General features: G+C 41.3%; 1 protein-coding gene across 3 annotated transcripts in view; it reads left to right on the top strand.

Annotated features, from left to right (window-relative positions):
• Positions 1–20,400, top strand: part of LOC124151283 (run domain Beclin-1-interacting and cysteine-rich domain-containing protein-like) — an 86,780-nt gene that overhangs the window by 19,012 nt on the left and 47,368 nt on the right. For all 3 annotated transcript variants that reach the window (XM_048383311.1, XM_048383312.1, XM_048383310.1), the window contains exon 4: positions 19,683–19,789. In XM_048383311.1, the coding sequence (XP_048239268.1) occupies positions 19,683–19,789 (107 nt within the window). The remainder of the gene's footprint in view (positions 1–19,682; positions 19,790–20,400) is intronic.

The raw sequence follows: 20,400 nt of genomic DNA, 5'->3' as shown, positions 1-20,400 counted from the left end.
TGGTGACCTCACACCCTGTAGAGGCGCAGGTGTGTTTGTATTTGTGTTCTATCATGTGCGACCTTGGTGACCTCTGAGTTCACTCTGTAGAGGCACAGGTGTGTTTGTAATTGTGGTCTATCATGTGCGACCGTGGTGACCTCACACCCTGTAGAGGCCAGGTGTGTTTGTATTTGTGTTCTATCATGTGCGACCGTGGTGACCTCACACCCTGTAGAGGCCAGGTGTGTTTGTAATTGTGGTCTATCATGTGCGACCGTGGTGACCTCACACCCTGTAGAGGCGCAGGTGTGTTTGTAATTGTGGTCTATCATATGAGACCGTGGTGACCTCACACCCTGTAGAGGCGCAGGTGTGTTTGTAATTGTGGTCTATCATGTGCGACCGTGGTGACCTCACACCCTGTAGAGGCGCAGGTGTGTTTGTATTTGTGTTCTATCATGTGCGACCGTGGTGACCTCACACCCTGTAGAGGCGCAGGTGTGTTTGTATTTGTGTTCTATCATGTGCGACCTTGGTGACCTCTGAGTTCACTCTGTAGAGGCACAGGTGTGTTTGTAATTGTGGTCTATCATGTGCGACCGTGGTGACCTCACACCCTGTAGAGGCCAGGTGTGTTTGTATTTGTGTTCTATCATGTGCGACCGTGGTGACCTCACACCCTGTAGAGGCGCAGGTGTGTTTGTAATTGTGGTCTATCATGTGCGACCGTGGTGACCTCACACCCTGTAGAGGCGCAGGTGTGTTTGTATTTGTGTTCTATCATGTGCGACCGTGGTGACCTCACACCCTGTAGAGGCGCAGGTGTGTTTGTATTTGTGTTCTATCATGTGCGACCTTGGTGACCTCTGAGTTCACTCTGTAGAGGCACAGGTGTGTTTGTAATTGTGGTCTATCATGTGCGACCGTGGTGACCTCACACCCTGTAGAGGCCAGGTGTGTTTGTAATTGTGGTCTATCATGTGCGACCGTGGTGACCTCACACCCTGTAGAGGCGCAGGTGTGTTTGTAATTGTGGTCTATCATATGAGACCGTGGTGACCTCACACCCTGTAGAGGCGCAGGTGTGTTTGTAATTGTGGTCTATCATGTGCGACCGTGGTGACCTCACACCCTGTAGAGGCGCAGGTGTGTTTGTATTTGTGTTCTATCATGTGCGACCGTGGTGACCTCACACCCTGTAGAGGCCAGGTGTGTTTGTATTTGTGGTCTATCATGTGCGACCGTGGTGACCTCACACCCTGTAGAGGCGCAGGTGTGTTTGTAATTGTGGTCGCTCATGTGCGACCGTGGTGACCTCACACCCTGTAGAGGCGCAGGTGTGTTTGTATTTGTGTTCTATCATGTGCGACCGTGGTGACCTCTGAGTTCACTCTGTAGAGGCGCAGGTGTGTTTGTATTTGTGTTCTATCATGTGCGACCGTGGTGACCTCACACCCTGTAGAGGCGCAGGTGTGTTTGTAATTGTGGTCTATCATGTGCGACCGTGGTGACCTCACACCCTGTAGAGGCCAGGTGTGTTTGTATTTGTGTTCTATCATGTGCGACCGTGGTGACCTCACACCCTGTAGAGGCGCAGGTGTGTTTGTATTTGTGTTCTATCATGTGCGACCGTGGTGACCTCACACCCTGTAGAGGCGCAGGTGTGTTTGTATTTGTGTTCTATCATGTGAGACCGTGGTGACCTCACACCCTGTAGAGGCGCAGGTGTGTTTGTAATTGTGTTCTATCATGTGAGACCGTGGTGACCTCACACCCTGTAGAGGCGCAGGTGTGTTTGTATTTGTGTTCTATCATGTGCGACCATGGTGACCTCACACACTGTAGAGGCCAGGTCTGTTTGTATTTGTGTTCTATCATGTGCGACCATGGTGACCTCACACCCTGTAGAGGCGCAGGTGTGTTTGTATTTGTGTTCTATCATGTGCGACCATGGTGACCCTTTAGAAGCGCAGGTGTGTTTGTATTTGTGTTCTATCATGTGCGACCATGGTGACCTCACACACTTTAGAAGCGCAGGTGTGTTTGTATTTGTGTTCTATCATGTGCGATCGTGGTGACCTCACACTCTGTAGAGTCCAGGTGTGTTTGTATTTGTGGTCTTTCATGTGCGACCATGGTGACCTCACACTCTGTAGAGGCGCAGGTGTGTTTGTATTTGTGTTCTATCATGTGCGACCATGGTGACCTCACACCCTGTAGAGGTGAAGGTGTGTTTATATTTGTGACAAACCCATTCAGCTGATGAAATGCCTTTTTTCCACTCGTGCCACATGCAGGGGAACATGTATAACAAGCGTGAAATACTCCTATCATATATGACTTGCGGTTGTGAGCACGGCAAGAAATATTGTACGGTTTTCAAGATCTGCTCCGGAAATGAGAATAACCACCATTTTCAGTCTAAGTCAAAGTCGTTGCTATGGAAACTCGAAATTTTTTTTTTTAAAAATCGCAAATTATCAAAAGTCACCAGTTTACCATTAGACCTATCTATGTGCCAAGTTTGGTGAAGAAATATTTATGGTTTTCAAGGTCTGCTCCGGAAAGGAGCACTAATGCCATTTTCAGTCTAAGTCAAAGTCATTGCCATGGAAACTCAAAAAAATAATTTAAAAAAAAATCCCAAACTATCAAGAGGCACCAGTTCACTACTTGACCTATCTCTCTGTCAAGTTTGGTTAAGACATCTCTCATTGCTTGTGAGTTCTGCTCCGGAAAACAAAATGTGATGGATGCACACATTCCTATATCCCCCTTCCACTTTGTGGGGGGGGATAATAATCTTGTCACTGGCCATCAGGGCTATCTCCAGTGAATAATGACTGGCCCTTCAGCATTCAGACCAGGGCCAGAACAAAACCCTTTCAGCTGGCCTTCTTAGTTCACATATGGGGGCGGTCGGGTAGCCTAGTGGTTAAAGCGTTCGCTCGTCACGCCGAAGACCCGGGTTTGATTCCCGACATGGGTACAATGTGTGAAGCCCATTTCTGGTGTCCCCCCCCCGTGATATTGCTGGAATATTGCTAAAAGCGGCGTAAAACCATACTCACTCACTCACTCACTTAGTTCACATACACAGAACTCCAGATAAGCAGCGTATCTGCATAAAATACGCATCAGAAATGCAGAAATATGCAGCAAAATAAAATCCAAGCGTATCAAATACGCAACGAACATTACAGATAAGCTACAAAAATAAAACTTGTGCGTATCATCAAAATGTTGTGAAGTACCCCTGCATATTCAATTAGCAAATCAGTAACTTATTTTGAAATTATAAACGGGCATTTCCGTCAACCTTGCCAAACTCCACGATGACAGTTACATCGTGATCATTTGCCATCACACTTTCTTGTGGAAGTATCGTGGTATTTTTGAGTCCTATAAAGTTCTTGAACCCACACGACACCAGTTTGCAGGGACTAGATGAATAGTGTTTTTAAATATTTAACTTAAATACCCACATGTGTATTAACTAGTGGGTAACAGAAATTTGAATACCCAGATAGAATTACTGATACCCAATGGTTTTAAAATGCATGGGTAAAATACCCACAACACCAAAAGCTTATCTGGAGCTCTGCATACAATTTTAAGTTACCACAACATAAAAAGTACATATTCATAAACATCTGTTACCAATGGGAGGTGATATCAGGTGTAAAAAAATAATAATGATTAACTCTGTTCATGAGGGGTAAAGTTTGACTGGACACAGAGGCCTGTTACTTTGAACCAGAACTAGTCCTTCCTTGTTGTAACTGACCTTGGCCAATGGACCTGAGGCTAAACTGCCCCTGGGTCACCTGTACACACAGGTATAGCTGTAGAGTACATGAGCTGTGATGTGTTGTCAGCTTATGTCACAGCACTGCGTGAGGCGTGACCAGTCAGGTTCAGGTTGGGTCCCTGTGACGGCCTACAGTTGGTGTAGACACCCACAATGTGACTACAGCCCTGTGATGGCCTACAGATGGTGTGTACACCCACAATGTGACTATAGCCTTGCGACGGTCTACAGATGATGTAGACACCCAAAATGTGACTACAGCCTTGTAACGGTCTACAGATGGTGTGACTATAGCCTTGTGACGGTCTCAGATGGTGTAGACACCCACGATGTGACTACAGCCCTGTGACGGTCTACAGATGGTGTGACTATAGCCTTTGCATGGTCTACAGATAGTGTAGACACCCAAATTGTGACTACAGCCTTGCGACCTGGCAGGTGAGTGGCTCTTGAACGTGATCCTCCTGCTGGCTTCATTCAGTTGATATTTGAGCTGAAACAGTTTTGAGAAAATCATTTTCACATTAATTGGTTTTGAAAAACAATTACAGGGAATGTTTTGGTGCATATGGAATGTCAAAACAACTGACATAATGTTACAAAGGCATAAGGGTAGACCTAGCGTTAGAAACTGACAGTTTTTGTCCACTAGTCCTTATAATGATAACACAGCAAAACCTTTAAAATTGGCGTATTTCTACTTGTCCTTAGGATACCTTTACTATTGGGCAGTTTGGCAAGGACTACAGGACAAGTGCCAATTTCTAACACTGTTACCAACAATTACCAAGGGATACTGTTTTAGCTGTAAATGTTTTAAATCCATGTCATATTAGTTTAGAATTTAAGTTTTAATTAAACAGTTTTAAAAGAAACTCAAATACGTGAGACTATGAGAATTATGTTTGGACCTAAGAAGGCTGTAGTTTCATAGTGTGGGCTGGAATAATTGACTGCTCCTTGTCAAGTTTTTTTTGGATCAAACTGATGGTAGATAATTAGAAGTTGCCATGGTTACTGGGTGTTAAAAGTCGAGACCTGACGAGATGTGACAGGCTGGTTAAGGGCCCATCTGTATATTATATATTTTATTTTCTGTGGTCACAAACACGTTGCAATGTGTCTGTGGTATTATAACATTGCTTAACTTTTCTCAAATTTTCCTTTCAGGAAGTAAAATACAACTTAAAGTTTTTAAAGCAGTTTTTACCTACTTTGAGATATGTAGTTTTATTTTGAATTACTTGGAAGTGAGTGTGACAGCTCTCGGTGAGTCATACTACTTAGGGTTTTGTATGATATATTTCATCAGGTTCATCAGTAGTTGGCCGAGGTCAAATACCAAACTATCTGATCGGTTGACCCTGTACAGCGTGATGCATTGTGGGTTTGTGTTGTCGCAAAATTTCCAGAATAATATTATATATGTAGCAGTTTAGTCACAGTGTTATGAACACTTAATACATTATTTATGGAATTAAATATTCACTTATGAACAGGAAGTCAAAAATGTTTTGCAAATGAGAAGATGTGACAGTTGAGTTTTTTGCCTGGAGTTGTAAGGTCACAGTCGTTTAATTCCTGGCTCAGAATCAACTGCAACAACAATAGCGTGTCCTCATCAAAATGGTTAAATGGATGTATGTGTGACGTGGATGTATTGCAGCATGTAGGCTGTGTATGTGGTTTGTGGCATGGAACTATGTATGTCTTGACGTATGCCATTGATACGTACTCTGCATACATTGTGTATGTATATGTATTTTAAATGTTCTATTTTGAGAAGCTGCTTTATTTCTGTACTGATGTGTGACACTTTAGTGAAAGTTTGTGAGTTACGATCATCCTATCACGACTAGCCTAAGTCCATGTTAATGTATGGAGTTACGATCATCCTATCACAAAGACTGGCGTAAGTCCATGTAAATGTATGGGAGTTTCAATTATCTTATTGCTACGACTAGCGTAAGTCCATGTTAAAGTATAGGAGTTACGATCATCCTATCACAAAGACTGGCGTAAGTCCATGTTAATGTATGGGAGTTTCAATTATCATATTGCTACGACTAATGCAAGTCCATGTTAAAGTATAGGAGTTACGATCATCCTATCACGACTAGCCTAAGTCCATGTTAATGTATGGAGTTACGATCATCCTATCACAAAGACTGGCATAAGTCCATGTTAATGTATGGGAGTTTCAATTATCATATTGCTACGACTAGCGTAAGTCCATGTTAAAGTATAGGAGTTACGTTCATCCTATCCCAACGACTAGCGTAAGTCCATGTTAAAGTGTAGGAGCTACGATCATCCTATCCCAACGACTAGCGTAAGTCCATGTTAAAGTATGGGAGTTTTAATTATCTTATCGCTATGACTAATGCAAGTCTATGTTGAAGTATGTGAGCTACAATCGGCATGCCCCTAAAATGACTTTTTGAAACCGGGTCCTGGGGGGATTGTCTAAAATATCATCAGATGTACTCGATCACCTATATCAATGTCAGTTTTTTTCTACTTCCTTTTCTGGGGGTTGTTGCCTGCGTTTCAGATAGATATCTATATACAGGTACACTATTTGAAAAGAATACATTGGGTATTTTCTTAGAACATTGTTATAGTATTGTTTTTTTAATTTTTTGTGCATATTTTGCATGTAAACTACTCAACATTCATTGGGTTAGTTCAGGTTGTTTTTGCGTTTGTATTATAAACCTATCTGAGTCTCAGGCTAGTAAACACTGGTTATTGATCTGAAGATTAGATCAGGACTTTGTTGTCATCTGTCTGTCTTTCCTCACACATATCACAAATGTTTTAGGACGTGACATAAAGTGGTTCCTGGATCTTGGTACACAGTTAGCATGGTTACAAGATACAGAGCCCAGCCCACTAAGGTTGCATTAATAGTGTACACCACAGATACACTTCCTGGTTTATGAGGAAACGCAGACAATCTTGTTTATGAGGTCTGCAAGACTTTGTTAATTTCTTGGTTCATGAATTTGTTTGTGAAATATACTGGCTGGTTGGTTTGGACAGAAATGTCATATGAAAAGACATGTCAGTTTATTTATTTTGTTTGCATTTCTTTTTGGGACTCTTACCAACATTAAATGCACAGGTGAGCCTAAAATGTGTTAGAAAGGCTGAATCTTGAGATAATATAGTTTTGTTATCTTTGTATCTGTACAGGGACACGAAAACTAAAATTCACAACTTTAATTCCACTGGCAATAACTGGTTTTACTTTTCTACTTTTTATATGGAAGATGAGAATAAGCTGGAATTTCCAAGCTTGATCATAGCACTATTCAGGTTATGTTCCTTCTTTTTGTCCCTCCTATTGACCAATCAGGTTTCACCTCTCATATCACTTGCATTTGCTTCAAACAAAATGGCGACGCCTGGTCAAGTCGATCTGATCGATAATCAAGATCTATATTGTAATTAAACGGGTCTAATACCTTGCGAAGTGCATCTTACAACAGGCATAGTTGCCTTTTACGGCAAGCATGGGTTGCTAATTTATGAAAGTATTTTTATTATCAATGTGTGTTTTCATCAGAATTCATGGAGATAAATGGATTATAAATGGAAACATTTATTCTTCACACAAAAATGTTGAGTGTTTATGTGACTTGGTTTTTGACATTATGGCAAGGAATGCTGTGTTAAATACCTCGGAATGTAGGAGTAGAAGACAATTCCCCAAACAATGATTTATACCAATTCACTCGCCGCAGGCACACATACAGACAAATCCAAATAGAGAAAATTCTTGACTACATATCTGTATGACCAAAATTAGCAATAAGTCCAGTAAAAAAATGCTAAATTCAGCACCAGTGGCATGCTCATTGCACATTAAGAAAACGGTCAATCATCGGTCATAACACTTTAAACAGGTACATCTTCAGTTGTGACTTCAGTTGACAAAGAGTTGGGCTAGTTCTCAATTCTTGAGTTCGCCTTAGACCCAGGTTCGATTCCCGACTTGGGTACAATGTGTGAAGCCCATTTCTGGTGTCCCCCGCGGTGATATTGCTGGAATATTGCTAAAAGCGGCGTAAAACCGTACTCACTGACACTGACACTGACACTGACACTGTCAATTCGCCTTGACCCAACTAAGTGCAGTGGGGTAGCCCAGTGGTTAAGTGTTTGCTTGTCACGCCTAAGTCCCTGGTTCGTTCCCCACATGGATACAATGTGCGAAGCCCTTTTCTGGTGTTCCCCACCATGATCTTATTGGATATTACTTTAAGCGGCTTAAAACTACTCACTAACTCCACTCACAAACCCTACCGACACTTTGATCTGGTGATTCTGACATTTGTTTTGTCTCTGCATCAATGAGTCATCAAGTAAACTCATCAAAACGGAACATTAAAATATATGATAATATTAGTTTTTTTACATTCATCCTGACCTGATTGGCTTGCCTGTCGCAGTATTTGTCGCTATTAATTAGTTCATCTCATATCTATCTGATGAGTCACAAAGTGTTTAGCATACGTAATGAACAATGTGTCATTAGGGAAAGTGGGTCATATTTTGACTTATATCAGACAAAGCAGTGACAATCTGGGGATATACACACAGTTTCTTGCTACTGGGAGACAATCTATGGGGCTATACACACAGTGTCTTGCTACTGGGAGACAATCTATGGGGATATACACACAGTGTCTTGCTACTGGGAGACAATCTATGGGGATATACACACAGTGTCTTGCTACGTGGAGACAATCTATGGGGATATACACACAGTGTCTTGCTCCAGGGAGACAATCTATGGGGACATACACACAGTGTCTTGCTAATGGGAGACAATCTATGGGGCTATACAACACAGTGTCTTGCTACTGGGAGACAATCTATGGGGATATACACACAGTGTCTTGCTAATTGGAGACAATCTATGGGGATATACACACAGTGTCTTGCTACGTGGAGACAATCTATGGGGATATACACACAGTGTCTTGCTACTGGGAGACAATCTATGGGGATATACACACAGTGTCTTGCTAATGGCAGACAATCTATGGGGATATACACACAGTGTCTTGCTACTGGGAGACAATCTATGGGGATATACACACAGTGTCTTGCTACTGGGAGACAATCTATGGGGATATACACACAGTGTCTTGCTACGTGGAGACAATCTATGGGGATATACACACAGTGTCTTGCTCCAGGGAGACAATCTATGGGGACATACACACAGTGTCTTGCTAATGGGAGACAATCTATGGGGCTATACAACACAGTGTCTTGCTACTGGGAGACAATCTATGGGGATATACACACAGTGTCTTGCTAATTGGAGACAATCTATGGGGATATACACACAGTGTCTTGCTACGTGGAGACAATCTATGGGGATATACACACAGTGTCTTGCTACTGGGAGACAATCTATGGGGATATACACACAGTGTCTTGCTAATGGCAGACAATCTATGGGGATATACACACAGTGTCTTGCTACTGGGAGACAATCTATGGGGATATACAACACAGTGTCTTGCTAATGGGAGACAATCTATGGGGATATACACACAGTGTCTTGCTACGTGGAGACAATCTATGGGGATATACACACAGTGTCTTGCTACGTGGAGACAATCTATGGGGATATACACACAGTGTCTTGCTACTGGGAGACAATCTATGGGGATATACACACAGTGTCTTGCTACTGGGAGACAATCTATGGGGATATACACACAGTGTCTTGCTACGTGGAGACAATCTATGGGGATATACACACAGTGTCTTGCTATTGGGAGACAATCTATGGAGATATACAACACAGTGTCTTGCTACTGGGAGACAATCTATGGGGATATACACACAGTGTCTTGCTACTGGGAGACAATCTATGGGGATATACAACACAATGTCTTGCTACTGGGAGACAATCTATGGGGCTATACAACACAGTGTCTTGCTACTGGGAGACAATCTATTGGGATATAATCACAGTGTCTTGCTACTGGGAGACAATCTATGGGGCTATACAACACAGTGTCTTGCTACTGGGAGACAATCTATGGGGATATAATCACAGTGTCTTGCTACTGGGAGACAATCTATGGGGATATAATCACAGTGTCTTGCTACTGGGAGACAATCTATGGGGATATAATCACAGTGTCTTGCTACTGGGAGACAATCTATGGGGATATACACACAGTGTCTTGCTACTGGGAGACAATCTATGGGGATATAATCACAGTGTCTTGCTACTGGGAGACAATCTATGGGGATATAATCACAGTGTCTTGCTACTGGGAGACAATCTATTGGGATATACACACAGTGTCTTGCTACTGGGAGACAATCTATGGGGATATAATCACAGTGTCTTGCTACTGGGAGACAATCTATGGGGATATAATCACAGTGTCTTGCTACTGGGAGACAATCTATGGGGATATAATCACAGTGTCTTGCTACTGGGAGACAATCTATGGGGATATAATCACAGTGTCTTGCTACTGGGAGACAATCTATGGGGATATACACACAGTGTCTTGCTACTGGGAGACAATCTATGGGGATATACACACAGTGTCTTGCTACTGGGAGACAATCTATGGGGATATACACACAGTGTCTTGCTACTGGGAGACAATCTATGGGGATATACAACACAGTGTCTTGCTACTGGGAGACAATCTATGGGGATATACACACAGTGTCTTGCTACTGGGAGACAATCTATGGGGATATACAACACAGTGTCTTGCTACTGGGAGACAATCTATGGGGATATACACACAGTGTCTTGCTACTGGGAGACAATCTATGGAGATATACAACACAGTGTCTTGCTACTGGGAGACAATCTATGGTTATATACACACAGTGTCTTGCTACTGGGAGACAATCTATGGGGATATACACACAGTGTCTTGCTACTGGGAGACAATCTATGGAGATATACAACACAGTGTCTTGCTACTGGGAGACAATCTATGGGGATTATACACACAGTGTCTTGCTACTGGGAGACAATCTATGGGGAAATACACACAGTGTCTTGCTACTGGGAGACAATCTATGGGGCTATACACACAGTGTCTTGCTACTGGGAGACAATCTATGGGGATATACAACACAGTGTCTTGCTACTGGGAGACAATCTATGGAGATATAATCACAGTGTCTTGCTACTGGGAGACTATCTATGGACTATACACACAGTGTCTTGCTACTGGGAGACAATCTATGGGGATATACAACACAGTGTCTTGCTACTTGGAGACAATCTATGGGGATATACACACAGTGTCTTGCTACTGGGAGACTCTATGGGGATATACACACAGTGTCTTGCTACTGGGAGACAATCTATGGGGCTATACAACACAGTGTCTTGCTACTTGGAGACAATCTATGGAGATATACACACAGTGTCTTGCTACTGGGAGACTATCTGTGGAGATATACACACAGTGTCTTGCTACTGGGAGACAATCTATGGACTATACACACAGTGTCTTGCTACTGGGAGACAATCTATGGGGATATACAACACAGTGTCTTGCTACTGGGAGACTATCTATGGGGATATACACACAGTGTCTTGCTACTGGGTGACAATCTATGGGGCTATACAACACAGTGTCTTGCTACTGGGAGACAATCTATTGGGATATACACACAGTGTCTTGTTACTGGGAGACAATCTATGGTTATATACACACAGTGTCTTGCTACTGGGAGACAATCTATTGGGATATACACACAGTGTCTTGCTACTTGGAGACAATCTATGGAGATATACACACAGTGTCTTGCTACTGGGAGACTATCTGTGGAGATATACACACAGTGTCTTGCTACTGGGAGACAATCTATGGACTATACACACAGTGTCTTGCTACTGGGAGACAATCTATGGGGCTATACAACACAGTGTCTTGCTACTGGGAGACTATCTATGGGGATATACACACAGTGTCTTGCTACTGGGAGACAATCTATTGGGATATACACACAGTGTCTTGTTACTGGGAGACAATCTATGGTTATATACACACAGTGTCTTGCTACTGGGAGACAATCTATTGGGATATACACACAGTGTCTTGCTACTGGGAGACAATCTATGGGGATATACAACAATATGATGCCATAGGTCATTCAGCATAATCGCTGAATATGTCTGATGCATTCATCACACTGCCAGAGACCTTTGCCAAACTTGGTGAACACCGACAAGTGGTTAACATAACAATTGACCGAGTTCACAGAAGGCTCGGATTGAAGGCCTATGATGGACAATGTGTTCAAATGTGACTCGTATCCTTATTCTATTTACTATTGATAACTAGAAGTTTGTTATGATTATGATGATATTGCTTCACCATGTTTCCAGGCTTTGTAATTTTCTATGTAGATACAAAACATACTTGTCAAGATATACCAGGGAAACTTCTTCCTGTTTCAACACGTATTTGTGTAAAACCAAAACCAAAAAAAACCACTTCCGATTTTCTTTCCTTTTCAAACTGCTATTTATGTCTCTCATTTAGAAGTATTGAGATATCTTGCTAATCAGTTGTGTAAGAGAACACAGATATGGATGGGCAGAACTTATATTATACATTTTGAATTGACATTTCTTCAGCAACCCATGCAACTATGATTGTCGTAAGAGGCGACTAACGGGATTGGATGGTCAAGCTCGCTGACTTGGTTGATGCATGTCATCGTATATCAATTGCGTGGATTGATGCTCATGATATTAATCACTGGATTGTCTGGTCCAGACTCGATTATTTACAGACCGCCGTCATAAAGCTGGAATATTGTTAAGTTCGGTGTTCAACAACCAACCAACCAACCAACATTTTGAATTGATTTATATTTTTGTAAAATATTAATCTTCAAAGAAAAAGATGCATTTTTGGCTGACTTAAGAATTCATTGATATTTAATAGCATGATGACACTAATGCATTCATTGAGAGTACAAACAGTGTCCAAAATAACTGCCTGCCTGCCTTCCTGTGGCTGGTAACTTTTCAGTCGGGCTGCTTGAAATTGTCCTCCACCTGCCCATTTGTCTGGCAGTGATTTTAAAACTACTTCTGTATTCAGTTTTATTATAACACCTCATAGATTCTCAAGTACTTGCTAGGGGTGGTCGGGTAGCCTAGTGGTTAAAGCGGTGGCTCGTCACGCTGAAGACCCGGGTTCGATTCCCAGCATAGGTACAATGTGTGAAGCCCATTTCTGGTGTCCCCCGCCATGATATTGCTGGAATATTGCTAAAAGCGCCGTAAAACCATACTCACTCACTCACTCAAGTACTTGCTTGCAATATTTCCATCGAATCAAGATGCAATTTGTCCCTTATTTTTTGTGTTTTTTCAATATTTAAAATGTCTGAATGTGGGCAGGTAACTGTGAAGATGGGGAGGCAACACTTATGGGTCACCTGCCTGACTGTCCTGTTGTCTTGTAACAAACATGTTGGGGGTGGGTTGGAGGATGGAGGGGTGGACAGGTGTGTCAGTTGAGTGAGTGAGTGATTGAGTATGGTTTTACGCCGCTTTTAGCAATATTCCAGCAATATCACGGCGGGGGACACCAGAAATGGGCTTCACACATTGTACCCATGTCGGGAATCGAACCCGGGTCTTCAGCGTGGCGAGCGAACGCTTTAACCACTAGGCTACCCGGCCGCCCCTGTGTCAGTTGATGAGGAGACAGGTGTAGGATATTGGGTTGTTCAATTCATGCGGCCCCAGACCAGTATTGAATGGGAAGATTACCCAATACTTCTGATATGAAGTCTTAAATCGCTCTATTAGTGCTTTAACAAATACAGTAGACATCATCTATATGAGATCATGCAGTGCTGTTGTCACTGGGGAAGTCGGCTAGACAGGACCTTCTTCTTTGTGTCAAATATCGGGAAATTAATAGCGAAAAACTTGAATGGCGAGAACATAATAGACTCAGACAGAAAACATTGATTCAATATGTAGGCCACAGGGAAAAGTGCACAAGTTCTTGTTCATGGTTTAGAAAATATTTACAAAACTATACGATAGCAAAACCAGACCCATTTAATATGGAAACCCACTTTCCAGTTGGTTCGTGTAGGAAATGTCTTACGTGTGTAATTACACAGGGTTTACTCTGTTATTGTTTCAGTCTGTGCCCAAGCTTTCTAGTCTACTGGACTGAACTTGTCACTTGAGGTCCTTTTTTCGTAGAGTTGTGTCAATATCTGGACTTTAATTAGCAACGGTTACGACACCATAAGGAATTTTACAAGCCTCTGGCTTTGAACTAGTGGCTAAAGTCACAGACTTGTTCATTTTGACAATTTCACTGGGAATGGCACAGGGTTTGCAGGGTTTGATTTAGCAACAAATTTGTATGTAGCCAGCAGGGCTTGCACTTTTAAGAGTTACTGGCCAAGCTTGGCGTAAAAGGCGACTATGCTTGTCGTAAAAGGCGACTAACGGGTTCGGGTGGTCAGGCTCACTGACTTGGTTGACGCATGTCATCGTATTCCAATTGTGATTGATGCTCATGATGTCAATCACTGGATTGTCTGGTCCAGACTCTATTATTTACAGACTGACGTCATATAGTTGTAATATTGCTGAGTGCGGCGTAAACAACAAACAAACAAACAAACAAAACGTAAGTAACACTTGATGTGAGGACAAGTTGAGTTGATCTCATGGCTTCTTCAACCCTGACATTGCTATTGTTGTGTTATTTACTATAGTTGTGTTATTTACAATGGTTGTGTTATTTACTATAGTTGTGTTATTTACTATAGTTGTGTTATTTACAATGATTGTGATATTTACTATAGTTGTGTTATTTACTATTGTGTTATTTAGTATAGTTGTGTTATTTACTATAGTTGTGTTATTTACAATGATTGTGATATTTACTATAGTTGTGTTATTTACTATTGTGTTATTTACTATGGTTGTGTTATTTACTATGATTGTGTTATTTAACAGTATGTGTCAGTTTGACATTGTGTTACAGTGTTAAGACAGATAGTACTCTCCCCTTCACGTCTTTTATTGTTTCCTGATCCGAGCTATTCCTTCCATGCGGCTCTCGTGACAGACATATATAAATAGAAGTGAGTGACTTCCTGCCTGTTCGACACGCCTGACCCACGTGCTGGTGTTATTGTCCCATTACGCAGCCACACACAGATCAATACTGCTGGTCTATATAGCATTGTATTCACCACCAGACTTAACACGCATATCAACACAAAGTCAGTGGAAGTAGACATCATATGTCTTTAACTGTAGCACTTTACTCTCATATGAGGTAGGTCAAGACATGCTTTTCTTATTTGAATTTTTACATATTTTATTATATTTGTGGTGTTTGGATATTTATGCATTAAAGGCAGAGGATTTCAGCCTATTCTTCAGTTTACTGGCTGTTTTGTTTTGTTGTGTCAAGCATCAGTTTGATCTTTTTTTTAAAATTCAATATTTTTCATGCATCCATTGTTCATAGAATTGTTTCCAAATGATAGAACTCTAAGGTGGGTATGTAATCTCCAGCCAGTGTTTAACTGTGATAGACATGTAGTTCCATCCTGTCTGAGGATCTTGGAGGTTTTTCTGTTGTATTTCCAGGGACCTCCATTATATGTGACGTAACTTTAAGATTGAAATAACTACAGTCTCTAACTTTGATTCTAAATTTCGAGCACTATGTACCAGGAATGGTATGGTAATGTCTGTATGTTAACATCAGTAGAGATGCAGCAATCGTTCGTCTGTGTACTTGTTATACAGTCAGTGGTTCCTGTAAGAACCTGATCCTGTGTAAAGGGAGACAAGGATATTAGTCAAATTACCTTGATATTGTATTTACTTGGATTGTTTTTCTTAAAATGTCAAGTAGGTTGGAAAAATAGGTTTTAAGGAAAGTTTTGACAGGTTTTAGTAAAGGTATTTTAAAGATTTTTCTTTTATTTATAGCAACAGAAAATGAGTTCTTTATGACATCTCACTTTTTCTGGTTTGTGGAGTAAAAAACTTTTTTTTTTCAGTTTGTTTTTTGAGTGTCCGGATTCATAAACCATTTTTTAAAAAGTCTGACCTTAGAAATAGGTAATTGCCATGGTTTTCTGACATTAGAGCCAATCAGGGATTTGAAACTGGGTTGTGGGGTTGGTGAATCAACAGGTAAATCAGAAGTAAAAAAAAATTACTTAGAAAAAAATGTTTTTAAAGAAGCTATTTCTTGTTGAAAATATGCTAAAACTAACCTCAAATCCACTCTTGACAAGATTAATATTTTCTAAAGTTGCCTCCTCTACTTTGCCTATTGATGAGGAGCAGTTGATTAAACATGGTGAAGGTGAAATAAGAAATTTGAAGATAAAACCAATCACATATGAATTTAGAAAGATGCAGATTCCAGTCTTAGTGTCTGTAGAATAATATAATAAAATGTGTTATATTTTGATCGCTGTGACTGTTTGATTGGCATTCTAGAAGTTGGTGAGTAATTAAGAAAACTTGTTACTTTATGGATAACTGCTTCTGATTTATTGCCAAAAGCAACGTTTTGATGTAGATTCTTACATCAATATCAAGCTGGAGTGCACTCAACCAGATATTGTTATCCATAGAGTTGTACGTTTTCTTGAATGTCATCGTCCCTGTGATTATGAGTCAGGGCAAAGGGCAGGGGAAGTCCGGCTGTGTGACTGGACACAAATTGTCACACATGGCCTCTCACCTATACGTGTTACCATGAAACTTACATTCCATTCCAGCACCAATGCTTTAAAACATGTGCTTATGTCATGTGGTCAGGCCAACTGGGTCAGGCCAACTGGGTCACGCTTCCGTCACCAGTCACACTGACAAGAGACATGACCTTTGTGTACACCGAGTGACATGCGGGTCAAGTGGTTGTGTCATGAATTGTAATTGGGACAGTTTCTCCCTTCTCTGCTGTCAGCTCGACCCTGCTGACTTCAAGCAATATTTGTACATGACACTGATGGGACCTGTGAAGATCCGGGGTAGAATAGGTCTTCAGCAACCCATGCTTGCCGTAAAAGGCGACTATGCTTGTCGGTAGTGGCGACTAACGGGATCGGGTGGTCAGACTCGCTGACTTGGTTGATGCATGTCATTGATCCCAATTGTGTGGCTCGATGCTCATGATGTCAATCACTGGATTATCTGGTCCAGACTCGGTTATTTACAGACATATAGCTGGAATATTGCTCAGTGTGGCATAAAACAACAAACAAACAAACAAACATCCACATGCAAGTTGTTTTCCACAAATTTTGATCTGCATCCTAATATTTCACAGTTCAGCTCAACTGAATATCCTTTATGCACTGGGTTTAATACTCGTCTAGAGCAAGTCACTGTGTATTTGTCAATGATGAACTGATCTGTCAAAATTAGGATTATCGTTTCAAATTTCCTCACGACATTAAAGTCGTTATCAGATACTTCCCAAGTCAAGTGGTCCGGTAGTATTGTCTCCTTCTTGCTGGTGTCATGTTTTGTCACACTGTTTCAGAATATCTCCGATGTCTTTAGTTGTTTTAATAATTAACTGTATTGTGTTGTACACTACCATTGACAAATAATTTGAGACCCTTTAGAATAGGCCCCTAGCTTGTAAGAGGTGTTTATGGTCAGTCTGAGATTGATTGACCACGTGTCATCATACCCTGAAGGGTACAATTGTGTTCATGATATCCACCACTGGTTTGCCTGGCCCAGATTTGATTATTCACAGGCCTCCCTGATGTAGAGAATCTCACCTGAGTGTCTTTGGACATCTAATATGACATCAAGAGTCGACAAATGTTAAAAGTCTGAGGTTTGCGGAGTGTTGATATTTTGAATTGCTGTGTGGCCTCACTATGACATACTAGCATGGGTCGATTTAACTGCTGGTCTATTGGCCCATGGCCAGTTATAATTATGAAAGGCTTTCTCAAATGTAAAGTAAATAGCTCGGCTGGCTGGTCAAATTTCATCCCTTCCATGTTTGTTAAATTTTTCAAATTTGACACTGCTCATGTATCGTGTAATTTCAGTGAGAAAGTATTTAGTGGGGATGACGTCGTGTGAATGGTTAACTCAACGATCATTTCGGTAGAATGACAAGAAAATCTTTATTTGCTCATAAATTGCCACGAAATGAGGCAAATGGAAGCCAACATTCAATCTCCGAGTGCAGGATAAGACGTTTTAGTTCCAGAGCTCCAGATAAGCAGCGTATCTGCATGAAATACGCATCAGAAATGCAGAAATACGCAGTAAAATAAAATCCAAGCGTATCAAATACGCAACGAACATTACAGATACGCTACAAAAATAAAACTTGTGCGTATCATCAAAATATTGTGAAGTAACCCTGCGTATTCGATTAGCAAATCCACAACTTATTTTGAAATTATAAACGGGCATTCCGTCAACCTGGCCAAACTCCACGATGACAGTTGCATCATGTTCATTTGCCATCACACTTTCTTGTGGAAGTATCGTGGTATTTTTGAGTCCTAAAAGCTCTCGAACCCACACGACACCAGTTTGTAGGGACTAGATGAATAGTGTTTTTAAATATTTAACTCTAAATACCCACATGTGTAAAATCTAGTGGGTAACAGAAATTTGAATACCCAGATAGAATTACTGATACCCAATGATTTTAAAATGCATGGGTAAAATACCAACAACACCAAAAGCTTATCCGGAGTCTGAGTTCTAAAATTTAGTTGTAGGCCAGTTAGTTTGGACAAGGGCCACTAACTTTTGAAAGGAGCAAGCCCTGCAGGCTACATAGGAATTTGTTCTTACATCTACCCCTGACAAATAATGGTGATGCACTGATACTTGGTAAATGATAAAGATGTTATCTGTGTGGGTTGTAAAACTCTGCCCAAACTTCAGGTTACACAGTTCGCAGAGTCTGCTGAGTGTTGATTGGTCAGAATACTTAGAGAAGTGTGTCTGTCAGACGATGGAGAAAATGAACATGAAATCTGTTGAAGAACCATAAAATCTTCCCAATTTCTGTCAGTGTTTTGTGAATAGGTTAATTTCCTTTCTCCAACTCACTGATTGACTGAAGTGCCTTAAAATCTCCATGGCATGACATATGTCTACAGCAGCACTTTTGAAATAACTTAGGCGTTTTGTGGGCCACAGCAAATGTTGCCCCAAGTTTTACAGATGAGCTTATGTGAAATTGTTTTGCAAAAACTTAAATTAGACAGAACGCCTACTTACCAAGTTTCATATGAACTGCAATCCAACATCTCTTTCTTGAAAAAGTAAGTTCTGTGTTTCTAAACACGTCACTATTGTTCAGTGATCCGTCGTATTGTTTTCACAGCTGTTTTGCCTTTTTTGCCCATTGGAATATGTTTTGGCAGATACTCAAGATTGCTTATTCTCTGTTATTGACTTATATTCTGTATGGGGCGGTCGGGTAGCCTAGTGGTTAAAGCGTTCCCTCGTCATGCCGAACACCCGGGTACGAATCCTGACATGGGTATGATGTGTGAGGCCCATTTCTGGTGTCCCACGCCGTGTTATTGCTGGAATATTGCTAAAAGCGGCGTCAACCATACTCACTCACAATATTCAGTACAGTAAATTGATTTAAGATGTTATCAGTTTAATACCGGTATGTTGATTGGTTGAGTTTATTTTCAGACAATTTTTTGTTTCCTACAGCTTGATATCAGCTGAGCATAAAGTTCATCGGAGCTGGAACAGCAAGTTTGTCACTTCAATCAACAGTCTTATGTACAATTCTGTTGTAGTTTACGAGTTGGGAGTGTGTGTGTTAGCTAACGTTTAGTGTTTGTGTTTCAGCCGATGCCTTCCTGTGTTCCCCTGCCTACTTCCAGGCCACCATCATCTGCCTCAAGGCTGTGGAGCTCAATAAGGTGGCACTCCTTGCTGAAATAGAGCCCAGTCTGGTGAGTGGTCATCCCCGGTGTCCTTCAGTGTTTTCATTCAGGACTCTTTTAGCCGTGTGTGTCAACACTTCACGGCTAAGCTATCCCACCCCTACTCCTGTGTTATTGACTGTTGGTTAAGTTGTTCAAGCACAAGGCAGTGAACCCAGGTTCCTTTCCCCAATGGTAAAGTGCCTTGAATCCATTCTTGGTGTTCCCCCATGGTAAAGTGTCTTGATCCCATTCTTGGTGTTCCCAAATGGTAAAGTGTCTTGAATCCATTCTTGGTGTTCCCCAATGTTAAGGTGCCTTGATCCCATTCTTGGTGTTCCCCAATGTTAAGGTGCCCTGATCCCATTCTTGGTGTTCCCCAATGTTAAGATGCCTTGATCCCATTCTTGGTGTTCCATCGATGGTAAAGTACTTTGAGTCTTTATGTTCCCCATTTGCTTAGTGCCTTGAGCACATTCTTGGATTTCCCCAATGGTAAAGAGCCTTGAACTCCTGAAGTTCCCCAATGTTAAGGTGCCTTGAACCCATTCTTTATGTTCCCCTAAGGTAAAGTCTCTTGAGCCCATTGCGTAGTCCTTTACAGATTTGTTGACGTATTTCCGGAGTTACGTTCTCACGGT

The sequence above is a fragment of the Haliotis rufescens genome, unplaced genomic scaffold (genome assembly GCF_023055435.1).
Source record: "Haliotis rufescens isolate VD_foot unplaced genomic scaffold, xgHalRufe1.0.p SCAF_47, whole genome shotgun sequence".
NCBI lineage: Eukaryota > Metazoa > Mollusca > Gastropoda > Lepetellida > Haliotidae > Haliotis > Haliotis rufescens.
This window is presented reverse-complemented; position numbering and strand designations above follow the sequence as displayed.